Source organism: Oryctolagus cuniculus, chromosome 2 (assembly GCF_051225735.1).
Source record: "Oryctolagus cuniculus isolate XC-2025 breed Fujian yellow rabbit chromosome 2, ASM5122573v1, whole genome shotgun sequence".
In the NCBI taxonomy this organism is placed as follows: domain Eukaryota; kingdom Metazoa; phylum Chordata; class Mammalia; order Lagomorpha; family Leporidae; genus Oryctolagus; species Oryctolagus cuniculus.
Genome location: NC_142868.1, coordinates 103,284,906 through 103,311,195, shown reverse-complemented (window position 1 = coordinate 103,311,195; position 26,290 = coordinate 103,284,906). Strand labels below are relative to the sequence as shown.

General features: G+C 41.3%; 1 protein-coding gene across 1 annotated transcript; it reads right to left on the bottom strand.

Annotated features, from left to right (window-relative positions):
- Window positions 1-3,256: 3,256 nt before the first annotated feature.
- On the bottom strand, window positions 3,257-24,442 carry LOC108175847 (uncharacterized). The gene is given in 6 exon segments (XM_089327385.1): window positions 3,257-6,456; window positions 6,458-6,998; window positions 9,810-9,902; window positions 10,143-10,269; window positions 15,610-15,667; window positions 24,242-24,442. Coding segments are annotated over 6 exon segments (1,860 nt in total). The 5' UTR covers window positions 24,406-24,442; the 3' UTR covers window positions 3,257-5,579.
- Between the last annotated feature and the right edge of the window lie 1,848 nt (window positions 24,443-26,290).

Sequence of the window (26,290 nt, the reverse complement as noted above, 5' to 3'; positions counted from 1 at the left end):
TGTCTCTGCAAGTCCTTCTCTGTGTAACTCTTTCAGATAAATAAATCTTCAAAGAAAAATACCTAAAAATATGTAAATATTTTTCCTGAGCATTTTTCATGTGTCTTTTGGCCATTTTATATTTCCTCTTTTGTTAAATGCCTGTTCATCTCTTTTCCTATTTTGTTCTACTCCTCTGTCCCTTCACCTCTCAAATATATAATTTTTAAAATATGTCAGATGATTCAACTAAGACAAAGGATAGAGACCAGTCTTCAAACTATAATTTATGTTATTGGTAATCATTTGAAAAACTGAATATAGTAATTTGTAGCGTCAATGAGCAATGGAATGATTTTCCTCAAACTATAATTTTGGACAGTCTGAAGTTCTACCTGTATTTATAAACTAGCTGAGAGAAATGTATGGAGAATTCTTAACGGACCTATAGATCTATTTTCTACATATTCCTGGTACTATCCATGGGTCAATTACAACTTTCCAAGATCTATTGAGAACCATATTTTATCAATTACAAAAAGTCATATTAACTTCTTTTTGTTTAAGGACCAGGTAAATATTAACACAAGCCAGCCATAGAAACACAAATACATAAAATTACTTATATGTGCATACTGACAAAGTCAAGTTTGTATACACCAAGAGTACAACAGTGGTTACCATATGTTTGTAGAAATGGTAGTGTACAGATGAAGGCAGACATTTCTCAAAGGGTACAAAGTTTCCAGCAGAGAGAAGAAATTAGTTTCATTGCTGCCCTATACAGTGGAGACTACTATGTTTTGCCGATTGAAATTTACATGAGTGGTTTCTAAAATACATGGAGATAAATTAGACTGATACTGTAATTATAGAAGGTATATATTGATTAAAATGTTAAATTTTGTTTACAAATATATGCAACCTATTGTCAGTTGTAAATAAAAATTTAAAAAGGCTAAAAATAAAAGTGCCACTGTCGTGAAGTGGCTAAGACTTTGCTTGGAATGCCCCCATCTGATGCAACAGAACACAGTGTGAGGGCTTTCCCTGCTCTGCAATTCCCATCATCTTCTAGCTAATACACCCAGCAGGCAGTGGATGATGGCCAAAATATTTGGATGCCTATTACACAAGTGGGAGACTTGGATGGAGTTTCTGACTTGAGCCTGGCCCAGCCTTAGCCATTATGAACATTTGTAAAGTGAAAACAGGAATGAAAAATGTTTGTCACTCTGCCTTTCAAATAAAGAAATGTTTTTAGGTCAAAGATTTTCATGTAGTCTAAAATAATAACATCAAATAACATACTGTCTGAAACAGAAAACCTTTACACTCAAAGACACAAAATGTGAAAAGTAAAAGGACAAAAAAGCTACATCAAAATGTCAGAGAGATGGCTATACTGGTTGGCCATCCTAATATTGGGCAGAATAGAATAAAAATGGCAAAACCTGTTAGTAGAGACAAATAAGGGCATGACATAATAATAAAAATGTTAAACAATGTGGATACCATAATTATATACATTATATAAAGAAAAAGACAAAGGAATGGACAAACCATCAATAGCAGTGCTTATGGATGACAATACCCCCTTTCATAAATGAACACAGTTAGGAAAGCAACTGAAATGGATGTAGACCATTTGAACATTATAAATCATCAATGGCAAATACTACACCATTGAACCAGAGAATATGCATTCAAGTGTATATACATTTTTTTAAAAGAAAACAATTTTCTAGGTTATAAAATGTCTAAACAAATTTACAGGATAAAAACCATGTAAAATATTTTCTCTGACCATAATGGATTTCAGCTGAGAAAAAAGGTGAGTGGCCCAGTGGTTAAGATGCCACTTGGTATGGCCACATCCCATACCAGAGTGCCTAAGATTCAGGTTTGCTCAATCCACCTTCCTGCTAATGTGCATACCAAGAAGCAGCAAGTGATAGATCAAGTACTTTGGTCCCTGCCATCCATATGGACTGAGTTCATGACTTCCAGGTTTGCCTGTCCCAGGGTCATCTGTTGTGGGTACCTGGGAAGCAAATCACCAGAGGAACAAAGTCTCTGACTTCCAGACATATCTTGTATGCATGATGGGTAAGGGGTACAATAAACCTGAATGCCAGTCCCCTCTGATAGGCAGTAAACTCAATGGAGAAAATAAATGAGCTCCTACCCACACCATCCACTGTTCCTTGCACAACCTAGCTCCCCAGACATCCAGGAGCTGAAACCATCTGCATCAGATCACAGACCACACTCAAAATTTGGCTAGAATGTGTGAAGGCTGGCTTGTGCCCTCACACATAATCCAAACTGCATCTATACAGTAAAATCATTCCCAGTCATACCCTTTATCCAACTGCAATCATTCCTGAGACTTGCCTAATATGGAACCGAGACCTAAGAAGCTATGCAGTACCATCACACCCTGTGAGCATGGCCACATCTTCTGTTCTGTCCACTGCTAGTCCCCTTTGAAGTCTTACCCTCCACCTGATTGCCTGAAGAATCTTGTTGGACCTTAACAATGGCTATTTCACTTTTATTTGGGTTATTTTCAATAAATTAAACACTTATCTGTCTTTAAATTTTATCTTGGTATTCGAGGTTGGAATCTTATAACAATTGGAAGTTGACTACTGTCAATGAGCTGTCCCCAGTGGGTTGCAGTGGAGGTGGAAGGGATGACAATCCTGTCCTCTTGATGGAAAATAGAAAAGGAGCAAATGCAGCTAGATCATTTGTTACATTTTCAGTGAAGGCACCAAAGAAAGACCATGCAACCCGGGTAAAAAGTCCATCCGTGTATGTCCTGAGATGCCAGAGAGAATTTATAAATCAGGAAGGGAATAAACACAAATTTTAAATAATTTGCAGGTGACCTTGAAGAGAGGGGTAGTATACATGTCCTGGTTTCTCCGTTGCAGGGGACACTCTGTATACATTTCAGTACAAGTTCTTGATTTTGTGAAACCATAATTTTTCCCTGATTGGTGGTAACTAATAGAGTACCTAAAATGGATTGTTTTAGAATGAAATTGGCATTTTCAGATTAGATCATTTGCAGCCCTTGTCTCTACTGTTGAGGCAGTTTCTTTTCTTTGTATTATTTGTTGGACTCTTTACTTGGTGTAGAGTTAATCTTATTAGTATAAAGTAAACTGGAAAAAATTTGTAAAAATTAAAACAGGGAATAGGAGGAGGAGGAAAAAGGGCAGATAGGGTGAAAAGTCTATGTTCCAAAATTCATATTGATGAAAAACATGAAATTCATATACCTTAAATTTCTTAATAGAGTCCCCATCTTTGAGAAACATTTAAAGGGATAGTACACATTTAAAAATGTGGGCAACATCAGAGAAAAAATGAGCTGCAATTTATAAGACATAATGTTATCTTTATTTTATGGGTGGTATGTGATACAACACCTGAATATGGAAATAGGATTCTGGTAGGCAAATCTAGACACACACAAATACATCTAGGTCAGAGATTCATTCTATACCCTAGGAAAAACACTCATAACACAGCACTGGGGGGGAGGGGACAGGATTAAGACTGTCCCATGATTTCAAGTGACATACTTGTGATCACGCCATTCATTTGTGCTAAACTGGAATGGAATCATGGGTAGATAAAAAACCACTACACCAAATAATTTGTAATTGTGAAGATGGTATTTCAAGTGTTATAGACTGAGTATTTAACAAATCTTACATATGGCACCACAATTCATTTACTTGGTCCCACTCAATAAGTGGAAACAAAACAGTGCAGAATTCTTATGCAAAAAGAGAAAAAAAAGTAGTTTTGAAGAACTCTTATCAGTTTTTTGTCACACAGTATTACTCCATCATGTTAACTGCCTTTTATCTACTAAGGTGTGATTCCAGTAAAGGGTTTCTCCACACAAATTATATTTGTTGAAGACTTTTAAGTGGAGTTCCAAAAGGGAAAAAGATCTTCTACAGAGTGGTTTATCCCCCCAATGGGCAGAATGGCCAAGACTGGGGCAGAACAAATCCAGGAGCCTGCAACTCTCTCCAAGTCTCACACGTGGGTGCAGTGCCCCAACTACTTGGGTCATCTACCAACTTCCCAGTAGCATTAATAGTGGCTTGGGTATGACATGGAGCAGCTGAGACTAGAGTTGGTTCTAAGAGATGGTGGCATTACAAGTAATGACTTACCCTGCTGTGTCATAATGCTTGCCCCAAGTTACATTTGCAGTACATTCTGAAATTTTATTGAAGTTTACTGTATAGTAGTGGTTTTCCCACTTCTATTTGTCCTAGGACTTTTACTATGTACATGTTCTCTGATAAGGAGAAATGACTTATGGCAGAATGTTTTCTGAGGTATGTTCACTTCCTCATCTCTAAAGTCTCTTGGTCTAAGCTAACTACTGACTTTGGCAAAGAGATTACTCATATTCAATATAAAGCTAGAGCTTTCTTTTCCTTTGTGGAAGCCTTCTGATGTCCTTTTCATCTACTTAAAAGATTTTTTAAATACTATATTCAAAAGGTTTCCCTGCTTTGTGAAATCTAAGCCTATGTACGATTCAATTCCAGGATATGCTTTACCACATTCATTAACTTCACAAGATTTCTCTGCTTTGTGAATCATCTGATATTAAGGAGAATTGATTTCTGTTTAAAGATTTCAACATTTATTTCAAAGAGCCATACAGAGATAGGAGAGGCGGAGAGGGAGAGGGAGAGGCAGAGAGGGAGAGGCGGAGAGGGAGAGGGAGAGGCGGAAAGGGAGAGGTCTTCCATCCACTGGTTCATTCCCCAATTGGCTGAAACAGCTGGAGCTCAGCCGATTGAAGCAAGAGCCAGAAGCTTCTTCCAGGTCTCCCAGATGGGTGCAATGGCCCAAGAATTTGGGCCATCTACTGCTTACCCAGGCCATAGCAGAGAGCTGGATTGGAAGTGGAGCAGCCGGGACTCGAACCAGCACCCATATATGGCAGTGGCCCCATCCACTACACCACAGTGCCAGCCCCTGGCTAAAGGATTGTCCACATTCATTATATCTACAAGATTTCTCTTAGTTCTTTGATGTGTGATGAGGTGTGAATTCCAGAAAAATGCCTTGTCACACATATTACATTGATTTCTTGGAAAACAATCTTCTACAATTGATGTATTCATGGTTTCATTCCCACTTGGATTCTGTTAAGAGGTACCCTGGTAGAAAGCTTTTCCAGTATTTAGTGTAGTCATAAGATCTTCGATGCTGTATGAATTTTCTGGTGTGTTATGAGGTTTGACTTCTGGCAAAAGGCTTTTCCACACTTGTTGCATTCATAAGGTTTCTCCCCTGTGTGAATTCTTTCATGCCTACTGAAAGATGACGCAAAAGGCTTTTGCACACGCAGTACATTCCTAAGGTTTCTCTCCTGTGTGAACTCTCTGGTGTCTTAGGAGATGTGACTTCTGGTAAAAGGCTTTTCCACATTTTTTGCATTCATAACGTTTCTCCCCTTATGGCGTCTCTGATGTATACAGAGAATTGATTTATGGCAAAAGGCTTTCCCACACTCATTACACTTATGAGGTTTCTCTCCTGGTGTGTAATTAAGTATGACTTCCAGCAAAGGTGTTTCCACATTCATTACATTCATAAGGTTTTGCCCCTGTGTGAATTCTCTCATGTGTACTGAGCATCAATTTATTACCAAAGGCTTCTCCACACTCACTACATTCATAAGGTTTCTCCCCTGTGTGAATTCTCTCATGTTTTACAAGGTCTGATTTGCACCAAAAGGCTTTCTCACAAATATTACATTTATAAGGTTTCTCTCCTGTGTGAATTCTCTGATGCAAGATGAAATATGACTTCCAGCCAAAGGCTTTCCCACATTCATTACATTCATAAGGTTTCTCCCCTGTGTGAATTTTCTGATGTGTTAAGAGGTGTGACTTCTGGCAGAAGGCTTTTCCACATTCATTACATTTGTAAGGTTTCTCTCCTGTATGAATTTTCTGATGTGCACAGAGGAGTGACTGATTACTAAAAGCTTTTCCACACTCCTTACATTCACAAGGTGTCTCCCCAGTGTGAATTCTCTGATGTCTAGTGAGGTATGCCTTTTGATAAAAGGCTTTTCCACACGCATTACATTCAAATGGTTTCTCTCTGGTGTGAATCCTCTGATGTGCTGTGAGGTGTGATTTCCGGCCAAACACTTTTTCACATGTGTTACACTCATAGGGTTTCACAACCATTTTCATTCCAGTGAGGTTTGACTCCTGGTAAATGTTTTGTCCACACTCATTGCACCCAAAGGGCTTTTCTCCTATGTGAGTCCTGTAATGGATCATGCAGCAAGATTTACAGCTAAAAGATTTCCCACAGGCTTTACACACATAAGGTTTCTTTCCAGTATGCGTTCTCTGATTCACTGTAATGTCTGATTTGTTACTGATAGTTTCCTCATACACACTGAATTCAGAGTTTCACTGTTGTGTGAGGTAACAAACCCACTTGCTGCTTACTGAGGTCGGAATTTTTATGGAAAGTTTTCTTTCCTATGTGAGTTATCTTTCCAACAATGACAGCTGACTTCTTATAGGTCTCTTCCATATGCTCTCTCTCAAATGTAAACACTACCTTCTTCCTTTTTAAGGCTTTTGTTTGTGCACTGTGTTCTAATGGTAATGGCTGCTCTGCAGTCTGAATCTTGTGAGGTTGACTAGAAGGTTCACAGCATTGGGAAGAGTTCCCAGGTACATTACTGTCACCAGATTTCTCACCAGTTTGCATCTCACTAGGGTCATTAGGGAGATACACATCATGGAATGTTCTGTATGCCTCAGGTTTCATTCTCTTTTTGATAACTGATTTTGAAATATGGCTTGAACTTAAATTAGGTATTTTTCTTAATTCAACTCTCTTGTGAACTGATGTATTGTTATTTGTCATTACACCTGGAATCAAATTTATGTCTTCACTTTCCTGGTTGGGGCCACTGAGGTCATATCTTTTCTGGGCTGCTGAAATGAAAAAGCAAACAAAAACACTGTTCATGAATCACATCTATGTGTTTCTCTTGGAATGCTCATGTAAAAGGAATGAAGGGACTTGATATCTCAGTGTCATTTAGCTTTAGTATAATTTGTAAGATATTTATGACCACTAAATGGCTTTTCCTCTTAATACATTAACATAATAAACCATACCAATAGGTTTTCCCAATGTTCAGTCATGATCTCTTTACTATTTTAAATGTAAAAAAATGAGTTATATGGTAAAGTGGGTTAAACGAGTGCTTATAATGTCTGCTTCATATAATGGACACCTGTACCCATTCCACTTTGAGCTCCAGCTACACTGCTTCATATGCCATTTTCTGGAATGTAAACTGGGAAGTGGCATATGATGGTTCATGTGGTTGGATCCTACACACATTTGAGAGACCCAGATGGGGTCTTGAGCGACCCAGGCCTTTGTCTTTACACTGAGTGCTTTCAAGCAGTTGATTTTTCCCTGTCCTTTTTCCTTACCTTTTTTTCTCATAAAACTTGTGTTTAGAGATTGTCCTGTGGTGTATAAAGTTAAGCCTCCACCTGCAGCAACAACATCCCAGGTGTTCACTGGTTTGAGTCCTAGCTGTTCAACTTCTGAACCAGCTCCCTCTTAATGGTCTGGGAAGGCAGTGAATACACAATTATTCTTAAGTGCTGAAACTTAACTGAAAAGTGATCACTGTTAAATATAAGAGTGGGAATAAGAGAGGGAAGAGATGTGCAATTCGGGACATGCTCAAGCTGACTTACCTCAAACAGTAGAGTTAGAAACATACCAGGGGATTCCAATTCAATCCCATCAAGGTGGTATGTACCAATGCCATCTCACTAGTCCCAGTGATCAATTTCTGTTCACAATTGATCATAATGATAGGACTAAGAGCCAAAGGGATCACATAAACAAGACTAGTGTCTGCAAATACTAGCTGATAGAATAAAAAAGGGAGAGAACGATCCAACATGGGAAGTGAGATACACAGCAGACCCATAGAATGGCAGATGTCCTAAACAGCACTCTGGCCTCAGAATCAGCCCTTAAGGCATGTGGATCCGGCTGAAAAGCCCATGAGAGTATTTCAGGCATGGAAAGCCAAAACACTCTAGAGAAAAAAAAAAAAAAAACTAAATGAAAGATCTCCGCGAGTGAGATCCCAGTGGAAAGAACAGGTCATCAAAGAAGGAGGTACCTTTCTCTGAAGGGAGGAGAGAACTTCCGCTTTGACCATGGCCTTGTCTAAATATGATCAGAGTAGGTGAACTCAGGGGGCTTCCATAGCCTTGGCAACTCATGACAAGAGCCTAGGGTGATTACTGATGCCATAAACAAGAGTGTCACTTTGTTAAGTCAACAACAGGAGTCACTGTGCACTTACTCCTCATGTAGGATCTCTGTCCTTAGTGTACTGTACATTGAGATTTAATGCTATAACTAGTACTCAAACAGAATTTTTCACTTTATGTTTCTGTGTGGGAGCAAACTGTTGAAATCTTTACTTAATGTATGCTAAACTGATCTTCTGTATATAAAGAGAATCGAAAATGAATCTTGATGTGAATGGAAGGGGGGAGGGAGAGGGAAAGGGGAGGGTTGTGGGTGGGAGGGACATTATGGGGGGAAGCCATTGTAATCCATAAGCTGTACTTTGGAAATTTATATTCATTAAATAAAAGTTAAAAAAAAAAAAGAAAGATGGCCTGAGTACTTGGGCCCCTACAACCACTTAGGAATACCTGATGAATCTCTTGTCTTGTGGATTCAGTCTGGCCCAGTCTTGGCCATTGTGGCTATTTGGTGAGTGAACCAGTGGGTAGAAGATATCTCTCTCACTCTTTGTATTTCACCTTCCCAATAAAATAATTTTTTAAAAGCATTTTGTGTTTTCCTGCTATCTTTCAGTCTAGAAGATAGACCAGTTTATTGGATCATTTACTTGCAGGTAGTGGAGAGGGACAAGTGCTTATATCCTAAGCAAGATCATAATTTAGGAAGAGAAAATGGACCTATGGTTGTTTCATGTTCAGTCATCTCGTTTGAATGGCATTTGTGGTTTTTCTAGTGAAAATCTGATTTTATCTGTACTCTGATGACAGCTCTCTCCATTTTCACAGGGAAACATGACATCTTCAGCTTCTCTGAACCACAACAGATAAAGAAAAATCCCAATACATTCCCTGAGTATTAGCTCCCTACCAGATTAAGGTACTGTTTTTGTAATGCAGTGTCTGCTCATCTTGTTTTAGAATTGTTTACTCTAGCTCATTCTGAGATCAACAGCCCTGCTTCTCTCCTATCAATTGCCTATATACACAATCCTCCTTGATAATTTGAGTTTCTGAAGGCCTTTGTTTTAAGTATTGTAGGATAAGTTGTCTCCTAGTTTCACAGAATATTGTTTCTCTTACACCTTTATCTTTTTATTTTTCAATTACATTGAAAGAAGGGAGAATTCACACTTCAAACTCAATTAGTAAACAAAACTGGGCCATTCAACAAAAGCATGGTCTGACTTGAACTCAGGACCCAGAATCTCCACTTCTGTTAGTGAAGAATTATTACTGGATATCAAAACAATCAAACAGCATAGTTACCAAGAGTAGGAGAGGGAGAGAAATGTATACTTCTGAGTCTTCCCTGGATACTACAGAATACTTATGTCTGATTCATGAAACCAGCTGTATTCTGGGCTGGGATTTGGAAAAGTTAATGAGAAGAGACCCAGTCAACATCTGCTTCACTCTTTCTGTCAAGGCCTCCCTGTACACTATGTGCAGACTGACCTGGGAGCCTCTGATATAGGCCTTCTTCCACTATCCATGGTTCTGCTCCTTGCTCCAACTTGCAGATCAAGTGAGGTTTGGTAATGCAGTGCCCTATTAATGGGAAAATAATGTAAGACTTGGTCAAATCACTAACTTAGATTATTTAAAGGATAACAGGTAGGTCTTGCAGCTGTATGATGGAGGTTCTGATTTGAATCCTTTCCTAGAAAGTTGATACTCATTCTTTACAGACTCAAATTCTATACCCATCCAGCATGAAACTTCAAAAGCATTCACTGATTTGTCAAATCAGAAAACGTTTCAGTTGGGCACAGCAGGGGTGTTACTCACCTAAGGACTGCAGGTTGTTGTAGATCTCTAGCATTGTATCCCTATACAGGATTCTCTGAGCACTGTTCAAGTTTTGCCACTCCTCCCAGGTGAAGTCCACAGTCAGGTCTTCAAATGATACCAACACCTGTAAAAAAAAACATTCATTAGGGGTCGGCACCATGGCTCACTTGGCTAATCCTCTGTCTGCAGCACTGGCATCCCACATAGGCACCAGGTTCTAGTCCACAGCAGAGAGCTGGACTGGAAGAGGAGCAACTGGGACTAGAACCTGGCACCCATATGGGGTGCCAGCGCCACAGGCAGAGGATTAAGCAAGTGAGCCATGGTGCCAGCCCCAAGAATTTTTTTCTTTTTTTTTTAAAATTTTTAATTTTTTTAAACTTTTATTTAATGAATATAAATTTCCAGAGTACAGCTTATGGATTACAATGGTTCCCCCCCCCCATAACTTCCCTCCCACCCACAACCCTCCCCTTTCCCTCTCCCTCCCCCCTTCCATTCACATCAAGATTCATTTTCAATTCTCTTTATTTACAGATCAGTTTAGCATATATTAAGTAAAGGTTTCAACAGTTTGCACCCACATAGAAACACAAAGTGAAAAATACTGTTTGAGTACTAATTATAGCATTAAATCTCAATGTACAGCACATTACGGACAGAGATCCTACATGAGGAGTAAGTGCACAGTGACTCCTGTTGTTGACTTAACAAAGTGACACTCTTGTTTATGGCCTCAGTAATCACCCTAGGCTCTTGTCATGAGTTGCCAAGGCTATGGAAGCCCCCTGAGTTCACCAACTCTGAACATATTTAGACAAGGTCGTAGTCAAAGTGGAAGTTCTCTCCTCCCTTCAGAGAAAGGTACCTCCTTCTTTGATGACCTGTTTTTTTCACTGGGATCTCACTCGCGGAGATCTTTCATTTAGGGTTGTGTGTTTTTTTTTTTTTTTTTTTTTTTTTTTTTTTTTTTTTGCCAGAGTGTTTTGGCTTTCCATGCCTGAAATACTCTCATGGGCTTTTCAGCCAGATCCGCATGCCTTAAGGGCTGATCCAAGAATTACTTTCAATTAACTTCATAGCGTGTGTTTCTTGCATGCCTCTGGTAAGATGCTGCTACTTTTGCGAGCTATAACAGAAAGCAAAATCTAAATGAAAATATCTGCCTCTATATTAATTGAATAATTCCAAAATAAATCACTACAATAGAGTATCCTTTATTATTCTGTAAGTAATCCTTCTCCTAATAATTCTGAAAGAAATGCACAGTATGATCTGCAGACATAAAGTATGACCATATTATTAAATTAACATGTTAGATGGAGGCACAGTTTCAATATCAATCACCATAAAGTTAAAAGTTTTAAACAGATTTTTCTATATTCTCAGGTTGCAGTTCACTGAAACACCAAAAACATTTTTAGATATTTTGCATGAGTATGTTTTCCTGAATAGGATACAATGTAAGAGCACAAAGAACATGGGCCAGTAATTCTTCCCACCCCACCCTCCCTCCTGCCCTCATTCCTACCCTTCTTCCTCCTTCCTCTCATATTCCATTTCTTCATTTTTTACAAAGAACTATTTTCAATTAACTTTATACTCATAAGATTAAACCTACACTAAAAAGGAGTTCAAACAGGGGCTAGTGCTGTGGCACAGTGGGTAAAGCCGCTGCCTGCAGTGCCAGCATTCCATATGGGTGCCAGTTCAAGTCCTGGCTACTCCATTTCTGAACCAGCTCTCTGCTATGACCTGGGAAAGCAGTAGAAGACTGCCCAAGTCCTTGGGCCCCTGCACCCACATAGGAGTCCTGGAAGAAGTTCCTGGCTCCAGGCTTTGGATCGACACAGCTCCAGGCATTGCAGCGAACTGGGGAGTGAACCAGCACATGGAAGACCTCTCTCTCTGCCTCTCCTCTCTCTGTGCAACTGTGACTTTCAAATAAATAAATCTTTATTTAAAAAAATAGCATGAAGAAAAAAAACACACTCTTCCTCAACAGTCAAAACAAGGGCTGTCCAAAATCATCACATAAAAAACACACACACTCTATTAGTTACCACATATCAGAGAGAACACATGGTATTTGTCTCTTTGAGGCTACCTTATTTCACTAAATATAATGGTTTCCAGTTGCATCCATTTTGTTGCAAATAAAAGGATTTCATTTTATTTTTTACTGCGTTCTAGTATTCCATAGTGTATATATACCATAATTTCTTTATCCAGTCTCCAGTTTATGGACATCTGGGTTGATTCCGTATCTTAGCTATTGAGAATTGACTGCAATAAACCTGAGCATACAAATCACTCTTTCATATGCTGATTTTGAGCCAGTGCTGCGACTCACTAGGCTAATCCTCCACCTTGCGGCACTGGCACACCGGGTTCTAGTCCCGGTTGCCCCTCTTCCAGGCCAGCTCTCTGCTGTGGCCAGGGAGTGCAGTGGAGGATGGCCCAAGTGCTTGGGCCCTGCACCCCATGGGAGACCAGGAGAAGCACCTGGCTCCTGGCTTCGGATCAGCACGGTGCACCGGCCGCTGTGGCCATTGGAGGGTGAACCAACGGCAAAAGGAAGACATTTCTCTCTCTCTCTCTCTCTCTCTCTCTCTCTCACCGTCCACTCTGTCTGTCAAAAAAAAAATGTAACTTTTGCTTTTCAGGAGTTTACAATAGAGGAACATATGCTGATTTCATTTCCTTTAGGTAAATTCCTAGAGTAAATTGCCTGGGTCATGGTGTAAGTCAATATTCAGATTTCTCCAAAACAAAATTCTATAAAAGGATTGGCTATTATGGGGGAAGAGAAATTTCAGTATGTCATGACCATGGCCCACTCATCTTTGATATTATTTCTTTTGAGATGATCATATATCCTAATCCATTCAGGGAAACTCTTACAGGGAATATGATGTCAGCCAAGCAACTGGGAGTAGAGATACACTCTGTCACTTCTGAATACGGTTCTACTTGGTTCAATTCCCTCTTCTGTGTAAAGCAAAAATAGCCAACATAGTTCCAAAAAAGGCAATTCTAGCATGCTGACAAAAATAGATTTCATACACATCTTGATGGTGGAAGCCCTGTGGAGGATGATTGTTACATAACAATAATTTACTTCACTACCCTGATATTCTGAGGCACCCAGAATAAGCATCTGCTAGAGCAATTGATCCTCTCAGAAAATGGCACTGCAAGTCTACAGAATGGCCCTATGGGCTTTTCAATAGTCTTAGAGACATGTATCAAAAAATGCCACAGTTAATCCATAGTTCACACTAAGTGTCTAAGAAATTAAGAACTATATGGAGTGTAGACAAAGCATGATGTTCTAATTGAGAATGTGTTAAACTTGGGTTAAATATCAGTTTATAAATAAATAATAATCACTTCATATTTCATGTTATAATATGAAGCCATAATTATGAATTAAAATGTTGAAAATAAACAGAGGAGAGAAACAGTAACAGCTGGTGGGGAATAACTCATATAAATAGCCTCTATACTGCATAGGAAACAAAACAGGGGAAAAACTATAAAAAATTAAAACCTTTTGTATGTGAAAAGAATCTCAGAGTGAAAAGGAAACCCATTTGATGGGAAAATATTTGTAAATTGTAAATTGATAAGAGAATAATATTGGGAATATATGGTATACAGGAAACTCCTGCAACCTCAAAGCAATAAAAACAGATTTTAAATGGGCAAATTACTAAAGAGACATTTCTACAAAGAAAATACATAAATGGTTCAACCCACTCCTCTGCCCCCACCAGATGTTCATAGGGATGGGGTTTTATATCATTTATAAGAGCATAAACAAAGAATGCAGGATATGGTTTCACTTTAGATTTCTTGAGCTTTTGGAAAGCTACAAAAAACATTAAACAGAGTCGAAACTATGATCGAAAGGCTGTGAAAAAGGACCATGAGGGAGGGAAACAGGAGTGCTGGCGCACAAAGGGCCACATCTGTCAAGGGAAATTACACAGCAGCCAGAATGGGAGATCAGATGGAACCCTGAATGAACCATGTTACCTTCTTTTCCAGAAGAAACTAGACACATTCAGAGAAAAAGATAAGAAATCATCATTGAAGCTGTGATAGCAATAGACAAGAATTTATAGAAAATGATCATACATAGTCATTTTAAAAATGGCAGAGAAAAAAAAAGGGTGCAGACATTTAGCCTAGTGTTTATGATGCCATTTAATTAACCCTAGCCGGTGCCACGGTACAGTGGGTTGATCCTCTGCCTTTGGTGCCAGCATCCCACATGGACACCGGTTCTTGTCCCAACTGCTACACTTCTAATCCAGCTCTCTGCTCTGGCCTGGGAAAGCAGTAGAGGATGGCCCAGGTCCTTGGGCCCCTGCACCCATGTGGAAAACAGGGAGGAGGTGCCTGGCTCCTGGCTTCGGATTGGCCGCAACAGCCAGAGCTGCGCCATTTGGAGAGTGAACCAGCAGGTAGAAGACCTCTCTCTCTACCTCTACCTTTCACTGTCTATAACTCTAACACTCAAATAAAATTAATTAAAAAAAAATTAACCCTATTTCTACCTCAGAGTGCCCAGGTTTGATGTCCAGTGACAATTTCTGATACTAGATCTCAACCAATGCAGACCTGAAGAAGTGGTAAAGACATCATGTGGGAGGCCTAGACTCCGTTCCTGGTTCCTGGCTTCAGCACTGCCCCAGCCCTGCTTGCTGTGGGTATTTAGACAGTGAATTAGTGCATGGGAGCTCCCCAGCCAGCCTCTCTCTCTCAAGTACATAAACATTTTTACATAAAGCAGAACACTCAAGTAAGACAAAGAATAGAGAATAGTCTTTAGCTTTGTCTATGATTATGCTACTGAGAGACACTGGAAACATTAAAATAAAATTATTCTGAGTGTGGCTTAAGGTGAAAAATGAACAATGGAATTATTTGCCCAAAAAAATAACTTTGGAAAGTCTGCAATGGAGAGTTTAGAACCTACAGCAGATACTATTTCTCAGACATTCCTGGTCCTATCCAAGAGTCAAGTTCAGCTCCACAAAACTATTAAGCCTATACTATTTGAGCAATTCCAAAACAATTAACTGATTGTCTTTTAGCAGAATGCTGAGTGTTTAATTTCCAGGATGGCACTAAAAAATTGCCTACTCCATCATCTGAAGACTGTTTCACACATCATATCCCACACAATTTAGAATATTCTCAGGCTGAAACTAGAAACATGTAACAAGTGTATATTTTTGCTATGGCAACAGAAAGAGCAGAGATCAAATTGCCTTCTCTGAGACAATTCTAATGTTTTATAATCATGCCAACTCCATCATGTTTGTGTATATTCTCTGAAGGTTAAATTTTATTTGTGTTTACTTTTACTTTTCCATTTTAATTACAAATCACCTGAAAGCTCCTAAAATAAAAGCTGAAAACAATGTGAGAAAAAATAAAGTATGCAACTTACAGGAGATGTATTCACTTCCTTTGTTCTTGGAAACATGTGAATGTTCCTCAAATTATACCTGGAATAGGAGGTATTTGGAGGGAATTAAAAGAGAACTGTTCTGACTTCATTCTAGATTATGCATTGCCAAAAATGACTATGATAGAACAGGCAAATAATGGATACTGGAAAACACCAGCTTCCCTCTGAGGCATAGTCCTTAAAACATAGGAATATGCCACAGAGAGCACTCACAACTCTATTAATCGATAGAGATGAAACACAAGTTATCACTGGGTAAATGAAAACATTTATTTTCTACAACTTTTGTAATTAAAAATGTTACAGCAAAGAAAACAATTTAAAATGCTAAGGGTGGGGGCCAGTGCTGTAACATAGTGGGTAAAGCCACCGCATGCAGATCTAGCATCCCAATGAGCGCTGCTTCATGTCCCAGCTGCTCCACTTCCGATCCAGCTCTCTACTATGGCCTGGGAAAGCAGTAGAAGAAGGCCCAAGTCCTTGGGCCCCTGCACCCACATGGGAGATCCAGAAGAAGCTCCTGGCTCCTGGTTTCAGGTTGGCACAGCTCCAGCTTTTGCTGCCAATTGGGGAGTGAACCAGCAGATGGAAGACCTCTCTCTCTCTCTCTGCCTCTCTTTCTCTCTGTAACATTGACTTTCAAATAAATAAATAAATCTTAAAAAAAAGTAAAGAGTGATTATTCAAATAAGTCAATTTACCAAAGACACAGATATCAGTTTTCATAGAATTAAATAAACTGGTTTTTATTGAAATTTATACTATAGAAAGTATTTCATATGATTCATATTTTTAAATATAATTTTGGCCACAAATATGAAGTTGCAAAATGTGTACTTTCTAGAGAACTTAGAGGTATGAAAAAAATAAGAGTTGTCTAATGTATACATTAAGGTGAAATCCTGTGTGGTACATATATATTACTAGAAAAATAGTGAATCCTGCAAGGGTAACAGACCAAGATCTCAGCTGAATGTCAAGTCAATCAGAACTCAGAAAGAACTTTGTGGAGAATGACAGTCCACACAGATTTTAAATAAAATACAGGGCTGTCTCAAATGGAAATAAAACCAAGAAGACTGTATTAAAATCTACGTAAAGCTACAATAACAGATGTTATTGTATGTATGTACAAGTGTCTCCAAACAGTTCAGGGAAATAAAAGGAGGCTTAGATTCATTCCAGATGAATTTGCTCAAGTTGGATTCAATTACAAATGGAAGTAACCCAAGCAAAACAATTCAAGAAGCCAAAAAAATAAACAAACAAAAACACTGGCAGATACTCAATCCCCAGAAGACTGCCTGGATTTTAGGTCACTCTTTATCATATCAGCAGATCACTGACAGTGGGGGCAGCTCCAGACCTACACACAATTAAGTGCATGATGCTCATGACTATAGATGTCACCAGGGACCCACTCCCTACCCTGGAAAAACACTCATGCAGGGCTGGGGGGACATCATGACTGACACATGAGCCAAGTGGCATGTTTATGGTCACACATGTGGGCTGTGCTAGAACAATGTGGGAGAAGAAATGAGGGGAAGACAATAAAATCTAAACCAAGTCAATGATTTTGGAAAATTATAAAGATGTTATTTCTTGCCAGCGTTGCGGCTCACTAGGCTAATCCTCCGCCTTGTGGCGCCGGCACACTGGGTTCTAGTCCCGGTCGGGGCGCTGGATTCTGTCCCAGTTGCCCCTCTTCCAGGCCAGCTCTCTGCTGTGGCCAGGGAGTGCAGTGGAGGATGGCCCAAGTGCTTGGGCCAACAATTTACTGGGTCATTACAGCCTAACAGCTAAAAGAAATTATATAGGAGGCAGCGCTGTGGCACAGTGGGTGAAATTTTTGCCTGCAGAGCGAGTATCCTATACCAGTACTGAGTCCTGGGTACTCTACTTCTGATCTAGCTCCCTGCTAAGGCACCTGGGAAAACAGCAGAAGATGTCCCAAATGCTTGGTTCCTGCACCCACATGGGAGACCAGAAGCTCCTGGCTTTGGATCAGCTCAGGGGATTCAACCATCAGATAGAAAAGATCTCTATCGCTCTATGTGTCTGTGTGTCACTCCCTCCCTCTCCCTCTCTCTCTCTCTATCTATGTATATAGACACACCCCTCTTTCTATAACATTATCTTTGTCTTTCAAATAAATAACTAAAGAAATCTTTAAAAATAGGTATGTGATATAATGCATGCCATTAATTAGCTTAATTTATCTGTTCTACAGTGTACAACTAGTTCCAAATTTCATTTTATATGGTAAAGGCATGTCTGTCAATTTAAGATATACAATAGGTATTTTAAAAGATAAGCAAAGAGATGTAAATTTAAATAGATACAGAAATATAGATTATCATAACACACAAGTCCAAAGAAATCTAGCATAGTTATATTCATTTTAGACAAATCAGGATTTAGGTCAGATATATTTGCAGTTACATAATGATACAGCAGGTAGTTCTCTGAAAAGACATTATAACGCTTTGTATCTACACATATAATAGAACATCAAACTGAATAAGAGGAAAACTCATAGAATTGCAAAGAAAAATATGGATACACCATTGCTAAACAGTATAAACAACAGTATACCTAACAAACAAGTGGTCATTATTATTTATCAATGTATAATCAGAGAGATGCCAGTTAACATTAGATAGAAGAAAAATCAATAAATAAGGTCACTCCAAGTTTTGGCATATAATAAAATAAACAAACATACATCCATGAAAAGTTATATAATATTTCTACTTTATCAACACTTCCTCCTACTAAATTTCAATTATTCACAATCTACAACAAAATTTTCCCAATTTGTAAAAAAAAAAAAAACCAAAAACCAAAAAAAACCCCACAAAGTTATCATGCATTACCTCTTGTGGAATTAAAACAAAAAAAAATAACATTATCACCAATGTCAAAAATAAACTTGAGGGGCTGATGCCATGGTACAGCAGGTTAAGCAGCTGGTTAAGCTACCAGCTGCAGCACAGGCATCCCATATGGGTGCCAGTTTGATTCCCAGCTGCTCCACTTCCAATCCATCTCCCTGCTAACGTGCCTGGGAAAGCAGCAGCAGATGGCCCAGGTTCTTGGGCTCTATCACCCATGTCAAGACCCAGATGAAGCTCTAGCTTCTGGCTTCAGCCTGGCCCAACCCAGGACACTGCAGCATCTTGGGAGTGAACTCTGCCTTTCAAATCAATAAACCACTAAAATAAATAAATGAATAAATAATCTTGAAACAAGCTAAGTTCCATAAACAGCAGGAGCTGTGAGGGAACTGGGTAAACCTACAGCCTCAGATGGCAGCAGGCGGCAAGTGGAAAAGCCAAGCCTGAGGCAAAAAACAAAATTAATATAGTACCAACAAGTGACATCAACTTCTTGGAAAATTCATGAAGGCAAAACCAAACAAGCCTCTCCTTTGGGAGAAATTGACAATAAGCCACAAAGAACATCAAAAAGATTCAGGACTTCATCATCTCTGAGCGGAGAAGCAGAAAAGATCAGGAACACACCTGAGCTCACCAAGGCCCTTTTATTCACCTGGGTAACTATCCTATGACTGTCAAGAATTCTCTTTCCCGTTTCAGGCCTTATTGAATAACTCAGGTTCCAAGCAAGACAATAAAAAAATCTAAATTCAAAGCATGAAACACAATTCCTAAATAAGTGGGCAAAATCTAACAAAAAAGCAGCAAGCATCCACAAAGCACACAAAAGAACCAGTTCTGGGAAGCAGTCTGCTTAACCTACAGTTCACAAAGGGACCCACATTCAGAAGCTGACACAGGTTTCCATGCCTTGGCAATCACTCTCCATGTGGAAATGGGAGGCTTATGCGAGTTGGAGAATCAGGAAAACATACATAAGCAGCCAGAAAACCTAACTCAGAAAGCTGACATTTCTACTTTTCCTTCCCAGCAGTGTGGAATGATCAGTGGGCTTGATTCAGAGCAGCAACCCAACAATCATCCAAAATCAGTTTAATGTTCTAACCCAGGTGTCTTTGTTTGACATCACTTTTAACACTAAATGTACAATGTTTGCTGAACACCAACCGATTCATCTCCAGTTAATACCATCTCCAGTTAGCAGGAGCCTCAAAGGTTAAAGACTCAGTGCCAACACACAGTCCCACACAGGTGTCAGTGGAAAGCACCTGTTTGCTGTGGGGAATCCCACAGGAGTCCCAAAGACGAGTCGCAGATCACCGCTTACCCAACAACTAATAGCAGGTGGACCATGGAGAAATTTTTGGTAGTCCCAAATGAGTGAGAGAGCCCTGCTAACCACAAACAAGCTAAAATAAGAATGGAGTTACTCATGCTAAACTAGGAGCTGATGACACCACTTATGCTAAGTTTAGTGTCTGCCAAGAAAGACACCTCCTCATCTGACTGAACAGTCACCTCCGGCAGTCAGATAACGTGTGTGCTAAGGATGATAACCTCAAGTCCCCCTCAATACTAGCATGGTGAACCGACAGCACTGGACACAGCTGATACGCCCTGTCCTAGTCAGCAGACTGGTGGCGCCCTGGGAAGTTCCAGAACATGACTGATAGACACCTGGACCCCAACCAGGTGCCCTTTTTCCCTGGAGTGGCAAGGATAAAAGGAGAGCTCTTTTCACCACTCCTCATCCCCTTGGGGATGATGGCCTAGTGAACAAGGCAACTACTAGACCAAACTCCATCAGAGCTGATGTCATCAGCCTACTGCCAGACCTCTCAGCAGGGGACCTCTCCAACTCCTCATCTCCCTTCCAGCCTACTGCCCACAGTGACAGTCATCCCAAGACTTCCTGCCTGTAACTGTTCTGAGATCAATCTCTCCAAGCGGTAAGAGACTTCAGACCCTGGACTCTTGACTTCTCATGACCCTGATACGATCCTTGAGAATGCATTTATAATGATATTCACTATGTGTAATATTAAGGAATGTGTCTCGACCCTATGATTAATACCATATGCTTTGCTGTACTTATATTACTATAGTTGGATTGCCTTTGAGATTGCTTTGATGCTAGGTGTGTGTTAAGATCTGTGGATTGGGGTGGGCACAGCAGGTTAAAGCCTTGGGTGAAGCACTGGCATCCCATATGGGTGCAGGTGTAGTCCTGGCTGCTCCTCTTCCAATCTAGTTCTCTGTTATGGCCTGGGAATGCAGTAGAAGATGGCCCAAGTCCTTGGGCCCCTGCATCCACGTGGGAGAGCCAGAAGAAGCTCCTGTCTCCTGGCTTTGGAGCGGTGCAGCTCCAGACATTGTGGCCACCTGGGGAGTGAACCAGCAGATGGAAGACCTCTGTCTCTCTGGATCTACCTCTCTCTGTGACTCAGTCTTTCAAATAAATAAAATAAATCTTTAACAAAATGATCTGTGGATTAATGAACATAACTATATAGATTGGTATGCAGAGTAGTGAAGCCCTAGTGTGAATTGGTGTGAGCAATAAAAACCTTTCATTGGAAAGACAGTCTGTCCATGGGTTCCTTCTTCCCTGTGCTCTGACATGCCACCCTTAAGCCCTGACAAGCTGAGTGACAGTAGGCACTCAAGACATTTGCTCTTTCTGGTCACCTGCCCCCACATCTAGGGATCTCACCCAGTCACTTCATTAGCATAAACTTAGCTATTATCTGAAAAGGCTGTGTTATGCAGAATCAGAGCCACAAGTATAACTCAGGAAATTCTAAGGGTTTTAGGATCTCTGTGCCAGAAAGTGAGGGCAAATCCAAATAAGTATTTATTATACAAGGAACCCTAAGGAACTCTTTAAATTCATAAACTTTCTCATTCAACAGAATCTGACCGTCCCAAACACTCTCTATTGATCAAACTATGATGACAAAACCAATTCTGAAGATGTAAAACTAAACTGCTGTGTGCCCAAAATGTATTTGCTTTCTAGGTCTCACATCACTTAGCTAGGGTAGTTTTCTTTGTCCTGAAGTTTTTCCTCCCTTCACAAGGCTAAGAGATTCCAGAGTTCATGGATCCCTTCTGCCTTGTCCTTTCAATGTCAGCCTCTACTTTAGCTGATAATTCATCTCCAAGGAATGAGATTTAGAGTGAGGAGGAGAACATTTTACTTTCCCAAGGTGTTAAGAATATAGATGGAGGATATACAGCAGAGACCCTCAACCTCAGGGCACCGGCTACTCCCAGGACAAGCCCTCCTTCCTCCTGCTGCTCTCCAAGCAGACACAGTGGCTGCCATTCACTCCTATGGACTGTGATGACTGGGGGCATCTTGGGTCATTACCCACAGGTGGTTTTAAAAGGACATGGGAAAGAGTAACAGGTTTGTAAGATGACATCACTCTAACTTTCCAGACCTCAAATCTATGACACTTTAAGATTTATTTATTTATCTGAAAGGCAGAGTTACAGAGATGCAGAGGCAGACAAAGAGAGACCTGTGGGAGACCTGGAAGAAGCTCCTGGCTTTGAATTGGTGCAGATCCAGCCATTGTGGCCATCTGGGGGAGTGAACCAGTGGATGGAAGACCTCTCTCTCTGTGTCTCCTCCTCTGTGTAACTCTGACTTCCAAATAAATAACTATTTTTAAAAATAATGGAAGTGGAACAGCCAGGACTGGAATCAGTGCCCATAAAGGAGGTCGGCACTGCAGGCTGTGGTCTTACCCACTACACCACAGCACCGGCCCCCAATCTATGACATTCTGATAAGAATGCAGGAGATGTGCAAAGATTTTTTTTAATTACTTATTTTTTATTTGAAATGCAGACAAACAGAGGTCTTCCATTTATTGGTTCACTCCTGCAAATGCCTGAAACGGCATCAACTGGAGCAGGCTGAAGACAGCAGACCAAATCCAAATCTGGATGTCCCATGCTGGCAACAAGGACCCAACAACCATCATCACCTATGGTCTCCCAGGGAGTAGACCAGCAGGAAACTGAATCTGAAGCACAGGAAGGACTCAAACCCAGGCACTCCAATTGGGCTGTGGCCATCCGACATCTTCTGCTCCAAACATCCATTCCAGCACTATTATATTATATTATATTATACTATACTATACTATACTATATTATATTATATATAAACCCCTGGAGTATCTAGTAGGTATACTCTGCCTTTCTCTCCTATGAAATACCCAGAATAGAAAATAAACCTTTCAAAATGTTATAAATTATTCTGTGGAAAAAAAAAACAATTAAAATATAGAAGCTTAATTAAGTGTAGCAAGGGGAAAATATTTTATAGTGTTGTAAATTTCAGTGGGGAAGCTGGCATTTGGCAAGGTGGCAGAGATAAGAATATTTAGGGATTATCAGGCTTACCCGTGTGGATTAAACATGGTTTAATCCCATCTTAAACCCACGGGAAAATAAACCCAATTATGAGATATTAAGAAGTGGTACCATGGGGCTGGCACTGTGGTGCAATGGGTTAATGCCCTGGCCTGAAGCGCTGGCATCCCATATGGGCGCCGGTTTGAGACCCGGCTGCTCCACTTTCAATCCAGCTCTCTGCTAAGACCTGGGAAAGCAGTGGAAGATGGTCCAAGTCCTTGGGCCCCTGCACCCACGTGGGAGAGCCAGAAGAAGCTCCTGGCTCCCAGCTTTGGATCTGCGCAGCTCCGCCCGTTGCGGCCAACTGGGGAGTGAACCATCGGACGGAAGACCTCTCTCTCTTTGCCTCTCCTCTGTGTAATTCTGACTTTCAAATAAATACATCTTTTAGATGTATTTATTTATTTGCAATAAATATTTTGAATAAATCTTATTTTTAAAGATTTATTTATTTGAAATATTTCAAATAAATAAATCTTATTTTTTTTAAAAGATTTATTTATTCATTTGAAAGTCAGAGTTAGACAGAGAGAGGAGAGGCAGAGAGACAGAGGTCTTCCGTCCAATGGTTCACTCCCCAGATGGCCGCAATGGCCGGAGCTGCGCCAATCCGAAGCCAGGAGCCAGGAGCTTCTTCCTGGTCTCTCATGCAGGTGCAGGGGCCCAAGGACTTGGGCCACCTTCCACTGCTTTCCCAGGTCTTAGCAGAGAGCTGGATAGAAGAGAAGCAGCCGGGACTACACCTGGAGCCCATATGGGATGCCAACACTTCACGCCAGGGCATTAACCTGCTGTGCCACAGCGCCAGCCCCAAATAAATAAATCTTAAAAAAAAGAAGTGGTACCACGTGGGACCTTAGAGGAGGTGATGAGGATACAGCTGCTCATGTTTAACGGCTTTACGCCTTATCTACAGAAGGGCCCGCATACAGAAGCCCTTTAGCGTTGGCCTCTCCTGTGCTCCCTTCCTTGGCCACTTGGTCTCGGGGCCATCTCAGGCCTCTGTCAACAAGGCCACCACCAGATGCTGCCCCTGAAACTTAGACCAAAACCCTAAGACGAACTTCAGCAACCTGTAACACTGTTATTACAGCAGAACACAGACTCGGGTCCCAGAGGAGGGCTGAGCACCAGACTGCAGCCTTGCGACTCTGATTCCCAGCTCAGGAACCGGGGCCCTCGGGGAGAGGAACCACAGGACCCCAGAGACCACAGCGCCCCCCGCCATGAACGCCTCACGTGCATTCCGCATTTCCTAAGGACACTTCCGTCCTCACCGCACAATCTGAGAAGTGGGGCTATGCACCCGGGGCAGCACGGAGAGCGCTCTGGGTCTGAGCCGAAGTCGCAGCGTGAGGAGCAGGACAAAATGGCCAGGGTCCTGGCTGTAGGCCACATTCACATCCCGCTGACCACCGGGAACGGCCCCCACACTCGCCATTTCCGGCTTCCACGGAGTCCCGGGCGCTCCGCAGGGCTTCAGGAGTGCGGACGTTCACTGACTGCCGAAGCCTAAGCCACCTGCGGCCTCCCTCAGCGCACAGCAGCGAAGCCCAGTGTGTCGGCCAGAGAAGAACCCGCCTGGTTCTGCAGTGTAGCCCGGAGCGCCTGAATAGACAGTTCGCACAGCCAGTGAGCACGCACGACGTCATAGAAGAAGCAGCCAATCAGAATCGCCCCGAGCACGGGGGCGGTCACTTGGGGTTGGTAACCAGGCGGGTAGTGAAGGGTGAGGTCTGGGCTCGGTCGGAGGCTGCCTTTCCGTCCTCGGGCCTGACTGTCCGGACACCAGGGGGCGCTGTCTCCTCCCTGATGCCCTCCCCGCCCCCTCCTGGGAGCTTAGGACCTGCAACACGTGCTTCAGGAGTGACCATTTACCAAATGTTTATTGGATGCAGGGTCTTTTTCCTCATAGGCTTGCGTTATTCTTAGGTATTGATTTCAAAAATATTTCAGGATATAGGCTGGCGCCGCGGCTCACTAGGCTAATCCTCTGCCTGCGGGGCCGGCACACCGGGTTCTAGTGCCGGTCGGGGGGCCGGATTCTGTCCCGGTTGCCCCTCTTCCAGGCCAGCTCTCTGCTGTGGCCAGGGAGTGCAGTGGAGGATGGCCCAAGTGCTTGGGCCCTGCACCCCATGGGAGACCAGGAGAAGCACCTGGCTCCTGGCTTCGGATCAGCGCGGTGTGTCTGCCATAGCGCGCCAGCCGCGGCAGCCATTGGAGGGTGAACCAACGGCAAAGGAAGACCTTTCTCCCTGTCTCTCTCTCTCACTGTCCACTCTGCCTGTCAAAAAAAAAAAAAAATTTCAGGATATGACATAGGTTAATCCTTTTTTCATTTGTCTTCTAAAAATTCCTGCTGCTTTTAAAAAATAATTCCTGGGGTGATGATGTGGTGTTGCAGGTAAAGCCGCCGCGTGCAGTAATGGAATCCCATACTTATCCCATATGGGCTCTGGTTTGTGTCCCGGCTGCTCCGCTTCTGATCCAGCTCTCTGCTGTGGCCTGGGAAAGCAGTAGAAGGTGGCCCAAGTTCTTGGGCCCCTGCACCCGCGTGGGAGGACCGGGAAGAAGCTCCTGGCTCCTGGCTTCAGATTGGTGCAGCTCTGGCCATTGCAGTCATTTGGGGAGTGAACCAGCGGATGGAAGATTTCTCTCTCTCTGTCTCTGCCTCTCTGTAGCTCTCTTTCAAATAAATAGACAAATGTTTAAAAAAAAATTCCATTCCTAATCTGTGTCTGGTCATTTAAAATTATTTCCTATGTGTTTCTTGCTGGTGCACAGTAACTCACTTAATTGCATATATTGCTCCCTTTCCTAGTAATTTCACTTTATTCGCTTATCAGTTTGTATTTATTTTTAGATTATGTTATCTCTGTATATAATAGTGTCATCCACATATAATTTCTTAAAAATTACTCTTCATAGTTAATGTTTCCTTAGTTATATTTTCCTCACGATGTCTCCAATACAATTGTTGAGGAGAGAGAATGAGAGATGGTTTCTTTCCATGGATAAAGGTTTGAAGGCTCTGTTAATTATACTGTTACTTATTGGGCTAATTGTAAACAATCTTAATTGGAATAAGGAATGTACTATTTTTACTATTCTGCTATCCCTTGCTTCATAATTTCCAGATGCTGACTTTTATTAAATACTTTTGATGGAACAAAGACATAAGGCTCAGCTATTCTTGCTCACTGCCCAAAACATCGACAAACACTGGAATTTATTCCTTGCCCTTGAATCTAAATTGGATCTCATACCCTATCACCTTCATACTCCATCCCTCAAGGCCACCTGAAAGACCAGTTCCAGGAATTACC